Source organism: Bos indicus x Bos taurus, chromosome 15 (genome assembly GCF_003369695.1).
Source record: "Bos indicus x Bos taurus breed Angus x Brahman F1 hybrid chromosome 15, Bos_hybrid_MaternalHap_v2.0, whole genome shotgun sequence".
NCBI lineage: Eukaryota > Metazoa > Chordata > Mammalia > Artiodactyla > Bovidae > Bos > Bos indicus x Bos taurus.
In genome coordinates, this window is record NC_040090.1 from 68,205,893 (window position 1) to 68,220,481 (window position 14,589).

General features: G+C 40.1%; 1 protein-coding gene across 3 annotated transcripts in view; it reads right to left on the bottom strand.

Moving 5' to 3' along the window:
- The window catches only part of CWF19L2 (CWF19 like cell cycle control factor 2), a 144,512-nt gene that overhangs the window by 100,523 nt on the left and 29,400 nt on the right, over nucleotides 1–14,589 (bottom strand). For all 3 annotated transcript variants that reach the window (XM_027563860.1, XM_027563861.1, XM_027563859.1), the window contains exon 6: nucleotides 13,110–13,203. In XM_027563860.1, the coding sequence (XP_027419661.1) occupies nucleotides 13,110–13,203 (94 nt within the window). The remainder of the gene's footprint in view (nucleotides 1–13,109; nucleotides 13,204–14,589) is intronic.

Consider the following 14,589-nt stretch of genomic DNA (forward strand, 5'->3'; position numbering starts at 1 on the left):
GTATGTTATAAATCTCCATCCATAGTTCTTCAGGCACTCTGTCTATGAAATCTAATCCCTTAAATCTACTTGTCACTGCCACTGTATCACTGTAAGGGATTTGATTTAGATCATACCTGAATGGCCTAGTGGTTTTCCATACTTTCTAATTTAAGTCTGAATTTTGCAATAAGGAATTCATGATCTGAGCCACAGTCAGCTCCCAGTCTTGTTTTTGCTGACTGTATAGAGCTTCTCTATCTTTGGCTGCAAATATAATCAATCTGATTTCAGTACTGACCATCTGGTGATGTCCATGTGTAGAGTCTTCTTTTGTGTTGTTGGAAGAGCGTGTTTGCTATGACCAGTGTGTTCTCTTGGCAAAACTCTACTAGCCTTTTACCAGCTTCATTTTCTACTCCAAGGCCAAATTTGCTTGTTACTCCAGGTATCTCTTGACTTCCTCCTTTTGCATTCCATCCCCTATAATGAAAAGGGTATCTTTTTTGGGTGTTAGTTCTAGAAGGTCTTGTAGGTCTTCATAGAACCATTCAACTTCAGCTTCCTCAGCATTAGCGGTTGGGGCATAGACTTGGATTACTTGGTTTGCCTCAGAAATAAACAGAGATCATTCTGTTGTTTCCAAGGTTTCCAAGGCAAATCAAACTCAGATTAAAAATATAAAGGCATAAGCCTCTGGAGAAACCACACCCACCAGGAAAGAAACTACAGAAGCAAGAGGAACTGCCACTGGAAACCTGCAGAAAGGAGACAACAAACAGTAAGCTAGAAAAAATGAGATGACAACGAAATATGATGACATGATGTAGCAAGATTGAAACATCCAAGAACAACTAAATGAAGAAGAGATAAGCAATCTATCTGAAAAATAATTCACAGTAATGAAAGTGAAGGTGGTCCAAGATCTTGGAAACAGAATGAAGGCAAGGATCAAGAAGGTACAAGGAAATTTTAACCTAAAGACTAAACAGAAATGAGTAAGACAAAAACCTAATTGAAAATACGCTAGAAGGAATCAATTGCAAAATAACTAAGGCAGAAGAACAGATGAGTAACCCAGGAGACAGAATACTGGAAATCTCTGGCACAAAACACAATACAGAAAAGAGAATGAAAAGAATACACTCTCAAGAGACCTCTGAAACTACATTACATCTACCAAAATTCAAATTAAATAGGTCCCAACAGAAGAAGAAAAAGAGAAAGGATCTGAGAAAATATCTGAAGATACAGTCAAAAAATTCCCAGACATGGGAGAGGAAACAGTCACCCAAGTCCAGGAAATGTAGAGAGTCCCATACAGCATAAACCCAAGAATCAACACAAGACACATATTAATCAAACTAACAAAAATTAAATACAAAGTAAAAAATGGTAAAAGCAACAAACACCATATAAGGGAATCCCCATAAGGTTATCAGCTGATTTTTCAGGAGAAATTCTGCAGGTAACAAGAGACTGACAGGATATATCTAAAGTGATGAAAGGAAAAAAATCTACAACAAAGAATACTCTACCCAGCAACAGTCTCATTCACATTCAGTAAATCAAAAGCTTTATAGATAAGCAAAAGCTAAGAGAATAAAGCCCCACCAAACCCGCTTTACAACAACTGCTAAAGGAACTTCTCTAGGCAAGAAACATAAGAGAACAAATGAGGAAGGGAGAAAAAAAAGACTTACAAAAACAAATTCAAAACAATTAAGGAAATGGCAGGAGAAACATACATATCAAAAATTAACTTAAAGGTAAATGGATTAAATACTCCAACCAAAAGACACAGCTGAATGGACACAAAAACAAAATCTGTATATAACCTGTCTAAAAGAGACACACTTCAGACCTATAGACAAGCAAATGGAAAGTGAGGGAATGGCAAAAGGTAATCCGTGCAAATGGAAATCAAAATAAAACTGGAGTAGGAATAATCATATCAGACAAAATAGACTGTGAAATGAAGGCTGTTTACATGAGATAAGGAAAGACAGTACATAATGAGGAAACAGTTAAACTCCCTTCACAGAAACATTGAAAATACATTTGAAAATATACCTACAAGTGGAACTATTCAGAGAAAGCTACTGAGCACTGACAGAAGACCTCAGACCTCCAAAAAGACAAGGAAAACCTACATGCAACTGGGTAGGACAAAAGGAAAAAGAAAAAGAAGAAATCAGGCCTGCACCCCAGGGAGAGAACTGTGAAGGAGGAAAGGTTCCCGCACCTTGGAAAGGCTCCTCACCAGCGAAGAAATTAGACTGGATAGAGGGGGAGCTTTTGGAGCCTAAAAATAAGAGAGCAGCAACTGGCTTGTGGAAGGCACCACCAGCCTATGCTCCTCAACGTGAGATGCTCCTCTGTCAGTAAGGATGGGGCTCAAGTGCTACGTAAAGCTCAGACTCTGAAGCTCCGTCCCAGGGAGAGGACAAAGCTTAGGTGCAGAAACAGCCTGAAGAGTTCAGGCCATGGCAACTGAGGGTGTACTAGGAAGAAGCCTGGGCTCACCAAAGAGGCAAGACACCCTCACTGGGAGAGGGAGGGAGAGAGAAGCGGGATCACCATAAAAGCTTCATTTCCTGTGAGCACTCCCAAGCAACAGGACTTCACCTACAGGGGCTCTTTGTGTGGGTGCGAATCACCGCCGCTGCCATCCTGGGCTCGAGGTGGGCATGGATACCTCTTTCAGGCCCACAGGCAGACACCAAGCCCTGCCCATGCAGAGCTGGAAGGGCACAGACAGCTTCCAAAACTAGAAACCCCACTAGATGACACAGAAGGGCTAGACTGAGCTACTGGAAATTCCACCAGTGGGCCCCAGGACCTTCCTCCACTGACCCAGAGAGGCACAGACACTCCAGCCACTGGGAGCTCCCCCAGAGGGCCCGGGACCCGCCTCCACTGACCTAGAGGGGCACAGACACTCCAGGCACTGGGAGCTCCCCCAGAGGGCCTGGGACCCACCTCCACTGACCTAGAGAGGCATAGACACTCCAGCCACTGGGAGCTCCCCCAGAGGGCCCGGGACCCACCTCCACTGACCTAGAGGGGCACAGACACTCCAGCCACTGGGAGCTCCCCCAGAGGGCCCAGGACCCGCCTCCACTGACCTAGAGGGGCACAGACAGCTCAGCCACTGGGAGCTCCCCCAGAGGGCCCGGGACCTGCCCAGGCTGTCCCAGGAGGGCACAGACAGCTCCCCAACCAGAGGTCCTGCCAGCGAGGCATAGAACCTGCCCCTGCTGACACAGAAAAGCACAGAGAGATCCAGCCACTAGCAGTTCCACCAGGGGCCCTAGGACTCACCCTGCTAACTTGAAAGGGCGTGGCCGGCTTCCATAACGAATATTTCCACAGGCAGGTCACAGGATCCACCCCTACTGGGCTGGAGGGGCACAAACAGCTTTACCTACGAGGAATTCTCCTGGGGGTGGGGGACACAGGATCAACCCCAGCTGACCGGGAAGGGCACGATCCAGCTACTAGAATTCCACCAGCAGGCCCCATGACCTGCCCAGGCTGTCCTGTGATAATGCATGAAGCTTCCACATGGGAAACGTCAGTGGTTGCTGACACCCACCCAACTGTCCCAGGAGTGTACAGACAGATCTCTCTACTACGTAATCCGTCATTGGGTACAAGGACCTGCCCCTCTGTCCTGGCATGGCATGGATAGCTTTCAAAACTGGGAAATCCATCAGTGGATGTCAGAATCCACTCTGCTGTCCTGGTAAGGCAGGGACATTTCCTGCTAGGAAGTCCACCAGTGGGTGCTACGACCTGCCTTACTGTCCCAAGAGGGTGCAGGTAACTAGCCTCCACTAGGAAATCCATTATCAGGACCAAGAGTTGCCCTGTTGTCTGGGGAGCACACAAAAAATCCTCATTACTAGGAAATTTTCGAGTGGGTCCAGGGATCTACCTCACTATCACAGAAGGGCACAGATAGCACAACCCCCACCCCCACCAAACACACACACACACACATACACACACACACACACACACACACACATAAACACACACACACACACACACTAGGAAATTCACCCAGAGGAGGGGCTGTAAACCACAGCTAAGCCCCAGGAAGTGAAGTCACTCAGTCGTGTGCAACTCTTTGCGACCCCATAGACTGTGGCCCACCAGGCTCCTCCATCCATGGAATTTTTCAGGCAAGAGTACTGGAGTGGGTTGCCATTTCCTGATCCAGGGGAAACCCCAGGAGCTATATAACTGAAAAAGATGAGTTGAAACCTCTCCTCAAGGCTGTGCGAACTGCGAAGTTACACCTCCACTGACAGCTTCGTAAATTCAGCCCCAGTGAAACATCCAAAAGAACAACAAGTACTTTGCAACTGGGATGGGCTACAGCATCTGTGAACTCTGTAGACAGGTACATGTGAAGATAGGGACAAACCAGAGTCCGAGCTGCCTCCACAGCTCACAGTGTGACCAGCTGAATGACTACTGCAGCACTGATACCTAACTTCAGCGGACCCGTGCTGGAGGACATGTGAAACAACACCTGAAGAGTCACCAGGGCCAATTGCAGGCATACTTACAGTTAAGGCGGGACCCAGAGCAGCACCCACAAGAGTGCAAGTTGTGAGCACACAAAACAGCTGAAAGGGGACACAACAGAGTAAAATAACAGGTGAACAGCTCCAAAAGAGTAAAATTCAGAGGCTTCCCTACAAGCGGAGTGCTCCAATCCTGCCTACATCACAGAGCAGATCAGAATTACAGCTGGGAAACAGATTTCGGAAATTCCACTTTAAAAACTAGGGAGGAAACCTTGCCTGTGACAGGGCAGTGACAGAGACAGAGCAACTAGGAGGGCCCACTCAATATCGAAGGCAGGCTCCAATTACTACAGTTCAGTTCAGTTCAGTTGCTCAGTAGTGTCCGACTCTTTGCGACACCATGGACTGCAGCACACCAGGCTTCCCTGTCCATCACCAATTCCCAGAGCTTACTCAAACTCATGTCCATTGAGTCGGTGATGCCATCCAACTATCTCAATCTCTGTCATGCCCTTCTCCTCCTGCCTTCAGTATTTCCCAGCATCAGGGTCTTTTCCAATGAGTCAGTTCTTTCCATCAAGTGGCCAAAGAACTAGTTTCAGCTTCATCATCAGTCCTTCCAATGAATATTCAGGACTGATTTCCTTTAGGATTGACCACTTTGACTTCCTTGAAGTCCAAGGGACTCTCAAGAGTCTTCTCCAACAACGCAGTTCAAAAGCATCAATTCTTTGGTGCTCAGCTTTCTTTCTGATCCAATTCTCACATCTATTCACGACTATGGGAAAACCACAGTTTTGACTACATGGACTTTTTTGTTGGCAAAGTAATGTCTCTGCTTTTTAATATGCTGTCTAGGTTGGTCACAGCTTTTCCTCCAAGGAACAAGCATCTTTTAATTTCGTGGCTGCAGTCACCATCAGCAATGATTTTGGAGCCCAAAAAAATAAAGTCTGTCACTGTTTCCATTGTTTCCCCACCTATTTGCCATGAAGTGATGGGACTGGATGCCATGATCTCAGTTTTCTGAATGTTGAATTTTAAGTCAACTTTTTCACTCTCCCCTTTCACATTCATCGAGAGGCTCTTTAGTTCTTCTTGGATTTATGCCATATGGGTGGTGTCATCTGCATATCTGAGGTTATTGATATTTCTCCTGGCAATCTTGATTCCAGCTTATGCTTCAGCTAGTCTGGCATTTCGTATGATGTATCCTGCATATAAGTTAAATACGCAGGGTGACAACATACAGTCTTGATGCACTCACTTCACAAGTTGGAACCAGCCTGTTGTTCCATGTCCAGTTCTAACTGTTGCTTCTTGACCTGCATACAGGTTTCTTGGGAGGCAGGTAGGATAGTCTGGTATTCCAATCTCTTGAAGAATTTTCCAGTTTGTTGTGATCCACACAAAGGCTCCACACAAGGATCCACACAAAGTTGATAAAGCAGAAGTAGATGTTCTTCTGGAACTCTTGCCTTTTCAATGATCCAAAAGATGCTGGCAATTTCGTATCTGGTTCCTCTACCTTTTCTAAATCCAGCTTGAACATGTGGAAGTTCACAGTTCACCTACTACTGAAGCCTGGCTTGGAGAATTTTGAATATTACTTTGCTAGCATGTGAGATGACTGCAATTGTGCAGTAGTTTGAACATTCTTTGGCATTGTCTTTATTTGGGACTGGAATGAAAACTGACCTTTTCCAATCCTGTGGCCATTGCTGAGTTTTCCAAATTTGCTGGCATGCTGACTATAGCAATTTCACAGAATCATCTTTTAGGATTTGAAATAGCTCAACAGTAATTCCATCGCCTCCACTAGCTTTGTTCGTAGTGATGCTTCCTATGGCCCACTGACTTCAAATTCCAAGATGTCTGGCTCTAGGTGAGTGATCACATCATCGTGGTTATCTGGGTCATGAAGATCTTTCTTGTATAGTTCTTTTGTGTATTCTTGCCACCTCTTCTTAATATCTTCTGCTTCTGTCAGGTCCCTACCATTTCTGTCCTTTATTGAGCCCATCTTGGCATGAAATGTTCCCCTGGTATCTCTAATTTTCTTGAAGTGATCTCTAGTCTTTCCCATTTTATTGTTTTCCTCTATTTCTTTACAGGGATCACTGAGGAAGGCTTTCTTATCTCTCCCTGCTATTCTTTGGAATTCTGCATTCAAATGGGTATATTTTTCCTTTTCTCCTTTGGCTTTCACTTCTCTTCTTTGCTCAGCTATTTGTAAGCCCTCATCAGACAACCATTTAGCCTTTTTGCATTTCTTTTTCTTGGGGATGGTCTTGATCATTGCCTCCTGTATGTTATAAATCTCCATCCATAGTTCTTCAGGCACTCTGTCTATGAAATCTAATCCCTTAAATCTACTTGTCACTGCCACTGTATCACTGTAAGGGATTTGATTTAGATCATACCTGAATGGCCTAGTGGTTTTCCATACTTTCTAATTTAAGTCTGAATTTTGCAATAAGGAATTCATGATCTGAGCCACAGTCAGCTCCCAGTCTTGTTTTTGCTGACTGTATAGAGCTTCTCTATCTTTGGCTGCAAATATAATCAATCTGATTTCAGTACTGACCATCTGGTGATGTCCATGTGTAGAGTCTTCTTTTGTGTTGTTGGAAGAGCGTGTTTGCTATGACCAGTGTGTTCTCTTGGCAAAACTCTACTAGCCTTTTACCAGCTTCATTTTCTACTCCAAGGCCAAATTTGCTTGTTACTCCAGGTATCTCTTGACTTCCTCCTTTTGCATTCCATCCCCTATAATGAAAAGGGTATCTTTTTTGGGTGTTAGTTCTAGAAGGTCTTGTAGGTCTTCATAGAACCATTCAACTTCAGCTTCCTCAGCATTAGCGGTTGGGGCATAGACTTGGATTACTTGGTTTGCCTCAGAAATAAACAGAGATCATTCTGTTGTTTCCAAGGTTTCCAAGGCAAATCAAACTCAGATTAAAAATATAAAGGCATAAGCCTCTGGAGAAACCACACCCACCAGGAAAGAAACTACAGAAGCAAGAGGAACTGCCACTGGAAACCTGCAGAAAGGAGACAACAAACAGTAAGCTAGAAAAAATGAGATGACAACGAAATATGATGACATGATGTAGCAAGATTGAAACATCCAAGAACAACTAAATGAAGAAGAGATAAGCAATCTATCTGAAAAATAATTCACAGTAATGAAAGTGAAGGTGGTCCAAGATCTTGGAAACAGAATGAAGGCAAGGATCAAGAAGGTACAAGGAAATTTTAACCTAAAGACTAAACAGAAATGAGTAAGACAAAAACCTAATTGAAAATACGCTAGAAGGAATCAATTGCAAAATAACTAAGGCAGAAGAACAGATGAGTAACCCAGGAGACAGAATACTGGAAATCTCTGGCACAAAACACAATACAGAAAAGAGAATGAAAAGAATACACTCTCAAGAGACCTCTGAAACTACATTACATCTACCAAAATTCAAATTAAATAGGTCCCAACAGAAGAAGAAAAAGAGAAAGGATCTGAGAAAATATCTGAAGATACAGTCAAAAAATTCCCAGACATGGGAGAGGAAACAGTCACCCAAGTCCAGGAAATGTAGAGAGTCCCATACAGCATAAACCCAAGAATCAACACAAGACACATATTAATCAAACTAACAAAAATTAAATACAAAGTAAAAAATGGTAAAAGCAACAAACACCATATAAGGGAATCCCCATAAGGTTATCAGCTGATTTTTCAGGAGAAATTCTGCAGGTAACAAGAGACTGACAGGATATATCTAAAGTGATGAAAGGAAAAAAATCTACAACAAAGAATACTCTACCCAGCAACAGTCTCATTCACATTCAGTAAATCAAAAGCTTTATAGATAAGCAAAAGCTAAGAGAATAAAGCCCCACCAAACCCGCTTTACAACAACTGCTAAAGGAACTTCTCTAGGCAAGAAACATAAGAGAACAAATGAGGAAGGGAGAAAAAAAAGACTTACAAAAACAAATTCAAAACAATTAAGGAAATGGCAGGAGAAACATACATATCAAAAATTAACTTAAAGGTAAATGGATTAAATACTCCAACCAAAAGACACAGCTGAATGGACACAAAAACAAAATCTGTATATAACCTGTCTAAAAGAGACACACTTCAGACCTATAGACAAGCAAATGGAAAGTGAGGGAATGGCAAAAGGTAATCCGTGCAAATGGAAATCAAAATAAAACTGGAGTAGGAATAATCATATCAGACAAAATAGACTGTGAAATGAAGGCTGTTTACATGAGATAAGGAAAGACAGTACATAATGATCAAGGGTTTAATCCAGGAAGAAGATATAACAACTGTAAATATTTATGCGTCTAACACCTTAATACATAAGGCAAGTGCTAACAGCCATAAGAGGGGAAATCAACAGTAACACAACAATAGTGGGGGACGTCAATATCCCAGTTACACTAATGAACAGATCATCCAGACTGAAAATTAATATGGAAACAAAAAGCTTTAAATATTAGACCAGATAGTTTTAACTGATACTTATAGGATATTCTATCCAAAAGCAGCAGAGTATACTTTCTTCTCAAGTGCATATGGAACATTCTCCAGGATAGACTATAGCTTGGGTCATAAATCAAACCCTGGTAAAATTAAGAAAACTAAAATCATATCAAGCATCCTTTCCAACCTCAATGCTATGAAACCAGAAATCAATTACAGGAGGGAAAAAACTGTACAACACACGAACATATAGATGCTAAACAATGTGCTACTGCATAGCCAGTGGATCACAGAAGAAATAAAAGATGAAATCAAAAAACCTAGAAACAAATGACAACAAAAGCATGAGTAGTCAAAATCCAAGTAATGCAACAAAAGCAGTTCTAAGAGGGAACTTTATAGCAATACAATCTCACCTAAAGGAACAAGAAAAAAAATCTCAAACAACCTAAACTTATACTTGGAGCTACAAGAGAAAGAACAAACAAAACCCACAGTTAGTAGAAAGAAATTATAAAGATCAGAACAAAAATTACTGAAATAGAAACAAAGAAAAGAATAGCAAAGAACAATGAAATAAAAAGCCAGGATCTTTGAGAAGATAGATAAAACTGATAAACCTTCATTGAGACTCATCAAGAAAAAAAGTGAGGACTCAAATCAGTAAAATTAGAAATGAGAAATGAAGTTACAGCTGACACTGCAGAAATACAAAGAATACAACAACTGCAAACCAATAAAAAGGACAACATGGAAGAAATGGACAGATTTTTAAAAAGGTACAACCATCCAAGACTGAATCAGGAAGAAATAGAATTATAAACAGAAGATTCACAAGTAATGAAATTGAAACTGTGATTAAAAATCTTCCAACAAATAAAAGCCCAGGACCACATGGTTTCACAGTGAATTCTATGCAACATTTAGAAAAGAATAAACACTTATTGATCTCAAACTTTCTGAAAAAAACTGAAGAGGCAAGAGTACTGGAGTGGGGTGCCATATCCTCATTTTTCTCAGAAGACAGAATAATATGAAAGTGGCAATAAACTCAGTACCAGGAGACCTAGATTTTAGTCTTGTTGTTATTACTAAACAGTTGTAAGCAAGTCATTAACGCCTTCAAACTTTGTCTATCTGTAAAATAAGGCAGTTGATTTAAATTACCTTTTAAATTTTTTCTCAAAAGGTTCTATAAGAGAAAGCCAAAAAATGAAGAGGGAAAAACTCTATTCGATGAACAAAAATACAGAGATTTAAAGCAAGAATTTTTACTCACTACATGGTAACAAAGTCCTCTAATGAAAATTTAGAGTAACTAACCCTATATTAGAATTAGAAAGAAAAGCTGAGTTTAAGTAGTACTCACATGACTATAGGCAAATAACTTGACCAATTTCAGTCTTAGTTTCCTGAAAATTAGATATTAACTATAATCAATTGGGACATCTACTTTGCTACCCTCGCATGGCTATTACTGAAAATAAGCTAATACAGAAATGTGCCATGTAAACTTAAAAATTGTACAAATGTTCCCATTACTAAAATATGACTGAAGATAATTTTGTATGAACAATGAAAACATGCTTACTTTGCCACTTAATTTTCTCTAAGGAAAAAATATCAAGAGTAACATTAATTATTGTATGTATGTGGCACTTCAATCATCACACACACAAAAATCTGTTGATAAAATCTTCCCAAAACATTTCATCTTAAGGACAGTTATTTGACATCATCATTATCATTTACTATGTTCTAGATACTGTGACGGAGAAGGCAGTGGCACCCCACTCCAGTACTCTTGCCTGGAAAATCCCATGGATGGAGGAGCCTGGTAGGCTGCAGTCCATGGGGTCGCTAAGAGTCGGACACAACTGAGAGACTTCACTTTCATGCATTGGAGAAGGAAATGGCAACCCACTCCAGTGTTCTTGCCTGGAGAATCCCAGGGATGGGGGAGCCTGGTGGGCTGCTGTCTATGGGGTCAAACAGAGTCGGACATGAGCAGCAGCAGCAGATACTATGATAAAAGATTTTTCTCATTTAATTCTCACAATAACCGTATAAGACAGGAAATACCATTATTTTCTACTACATTTAAACTGGGCTCAGAGAGGTCAGGAAACATTCCCCAAATCACAGAACGAATAAGTGGAAATGCCAAAATTCTAATCTCAAGAAGTCAAACTCCAAGGTCCAAGTCCTTCGATATAAACACCAGCTCTACATACATTCTTAGTATTACTCTTATAATATGAATACTTTCAGGTGTCTTATAGTTTCAACTCTACCACTAGTCTAAACAGAATGACTACACTACCTGCATATGCAAAAAAAAAAAAACAACAACCCTGTAGATCATTTTTTAAAGCTTAATTTCAACTCTGGGATATGAATGTCTGACAGACATTTGGGGCTTTCTGTCATTCTTCCTCCTAAATAAATATGAGAGGGAAATGGTGAGAATATGATGTGAAAGGGAACAGAAACAGGCTCTCTAAAGCCTTTGTGTAGGTCATTTTTCTCCTACTGCCTTTGATTCTGCTGGATCAGCCAGCTGAAAGATACTACTCAGGGTAGAATTTTGGGTCTTCAATCAGTGAAGAACCTGCTGACTACATATACTCAAGGACAGGATTTATCAATTCTAAGTCTTTCCCATATATGAACTTATTGACTGTTCTCTGAAAACAGGTATTGGTAAAGGCTTTAATCAGTCCTACATAACGGTTCACTGAGAAAACCTATGATCCTCAAACTCTTAAATTTCTAAAACTCAGTATTTCAAAGACACCTTTATATGACTATAGCTATTATTATATAGCCCAGCAGAGACATTTCTGCCCATGATGAAAGGCAATAAAGAAAAGGCTATAATTACTAATAATATCAGTACAAAATAAAAGGAACCTATAAGGTGGCTCCAGGGACATCTCTCATAAAATATAAAGGAACATGATAAATGGCCAAAATAAAAATACACTGTGTATAATAAGAAAGAGAACATTCTGTTGAGATATCACTAAGATGAAAAGATAAAAATTTATAATATTACTATGTGTATACTTGGTTAACTGTAATTAATTAAACTTTTCACTGAGTTGTCAATGTAACACTTAATTGGCATATAAGTATTTTTTAAATTATGTGTGATTATATAGCTTAAGTATTTTCTGTCCATCTGCTGCAAAGTAACAGCACTATCCTAAGGTCAACACAAATTTATAAATGGTGGCAAAGTAAAAACTTCTGAAGATATGAAATCACATATTTAATACTTATACATTATTTTCATGGAACTTCACAACCTTAACACTTTATACATTTTGTAAAGGGCTTCCCAGGTGCCGCAGTGGTAAAGAACCCACTTGCCAATGCAGGAGGCGAAAGAAAGGTGGGTTCAATCCCTGGGTTGAAAAGATTCCCGGAAGAAATGGCAACTCACTCCAGTATTCTTGCCTGGAAAATTTCATGGACTCCTGCAGGCTATAGACCATGGGGTCACAAAAGGGTTGGATACAACTGAGCATGCATACATCACACACAGAATGTAACAAACCAAAACAAAATTATATCTTTACAGAACCATGCTTGGCATTAGTCCATTCAAAATATAAACTCAAATATAAACATGTTATTGAGTATAAAAATATTTGATCAATTTGCTACCATATTCAAGGTAAAATAATCTTGCCAAGTTCTTGTAATTTAAACAAGGTCTTAAAAGACTGCAAATGTTTTATCATTGCTTTCCTATATGTAAACTGAACCTTTAGCAATAATCCATGGATGTTCATAATAGAAAACTACAAATTTCACATCAAAAAATCAATATACATCATTGTTTTGCAAATATATAAACAGACACAGATGTTTTCAGACTTGATCAAAATTATAGCATCAAGCAGAAATATTTAAATAAGTAGTGATAAAATTCAGATTTAATACATCTCAAAATCTGATTTGGATTGTTATTCATTTTTGGAATTCATAATACATCTTGCCAATCTACTAGCAGACTCAGGTCATTCCCTTAGGAATACCAAGTAACAAGAAATGTTTATGTGGCTACAAGCAAAATATAAAGATACCTTTAGTGACTGATGATACATTACAGTCTTCTGGTGGAAGACCTGTCCCACCATCCTTCCAGTATGGATTCAATTCTCTTTCCAGCAGTCTGGACTGGAATAAAACATTTTTAGAGGTTTTAATTTTAAAATAACACCACTATAAAATATATTAATAAATTAAAAATCTGAGACTCAGTTAACAATTGCAACCTTAGGGAAATATTAAAACACTCTTTTTTTTCCCCAATTAACTTATTTATTTTAATTGGAGGCTAATTACTTTACAATATTGTAGTGGTTTTTGCCATACATTGACATGAACCAGCCATGGGTGTACATGTGTACCTCATCCTGAACTCCCCTCCCACCTCCCTCCCCATCCCATCCTCAGGGTCATCCCAGTGCACCAGCTCTGAGTGCCCTGTCTCATGCATCGAACCTGGACTGGCAATCTATTTCACATACAGTAATATACGTGTTTCATTGCTATTCTCTCAAATCATCCCACCCTCACCTTCTCCCAGAGTAATGGAAATAAAAGCAAAAATAAACAAATGGGACCTAATTAAACTTAAAAGCTTTTGTACAATGAAGAAAACTATAAGCAAAGTGAAAAGACAGCCTTCAGAATGGGAGAAAATAATAGTAAACGAAGCAACTGATAAAACACTCTTAAGACACACTTCTTCCAACTTGGAGGAAATAATGTCTAAATTAACATTCACTCAATGTATTTACTGAATCCCTACCATGAATTGGAACTGTGTTAGATGCAGAAGATAAAACAGTCAATACCCTAACTCAGCCCTTGCTAGCTTATAAGATAGTGAGGAATATAGATAATATACAAGTAATTGACAAGTGCTTTGAAGACAGAAGTACAGAGTGCTAAAACCATATACAATTCAAACTCCTCTCATGCTGACAAATCAAAGACTTCCTAGAGGAAGTACTATGAGGAGTATTAAACCTAAGAACGAGTAAGAATTAGCCAGTTTATTTTGTGGGTACCGAGAGCATTAAGATGCGCCAAGGACAAGAATAAAAGCATGTTCATAAAACCCTAGAGGAAAGGAAAAGCACTGCAGTTTTAGGAAAGACAGTAATTCAGACTTAAATAAAACTTTAGAAGCACGAATGAGTAGCAACAAGAGATTAGGTTGTACAATAATCAGAGGCTAGGTCACAGGAGCCACTTGAAACAGCTATTGGAGCTTCATGCTGGGGCAATGGTGAGTCATAAACACGATCAGCTTTGTATTATACAAAGAGCAAACTGGTTTCAGAATGGACAAAAGACTGGAGAAGAGCAACATTAGAGGTAGGAAACCAGTCAGAAAACTGTGGCAGTAATCAGGAGAGAGAGGATAATAACCTAGTAACAACACGGGAGTCTACGATGTTCCAAGCGCTATGCCAGGCACTGGTGGTGGTGGTTTAGTCGTGAGTCATGACCAACTCTCGCGACCCCATGACTATAGCCCGCCAGGCTCCTCTG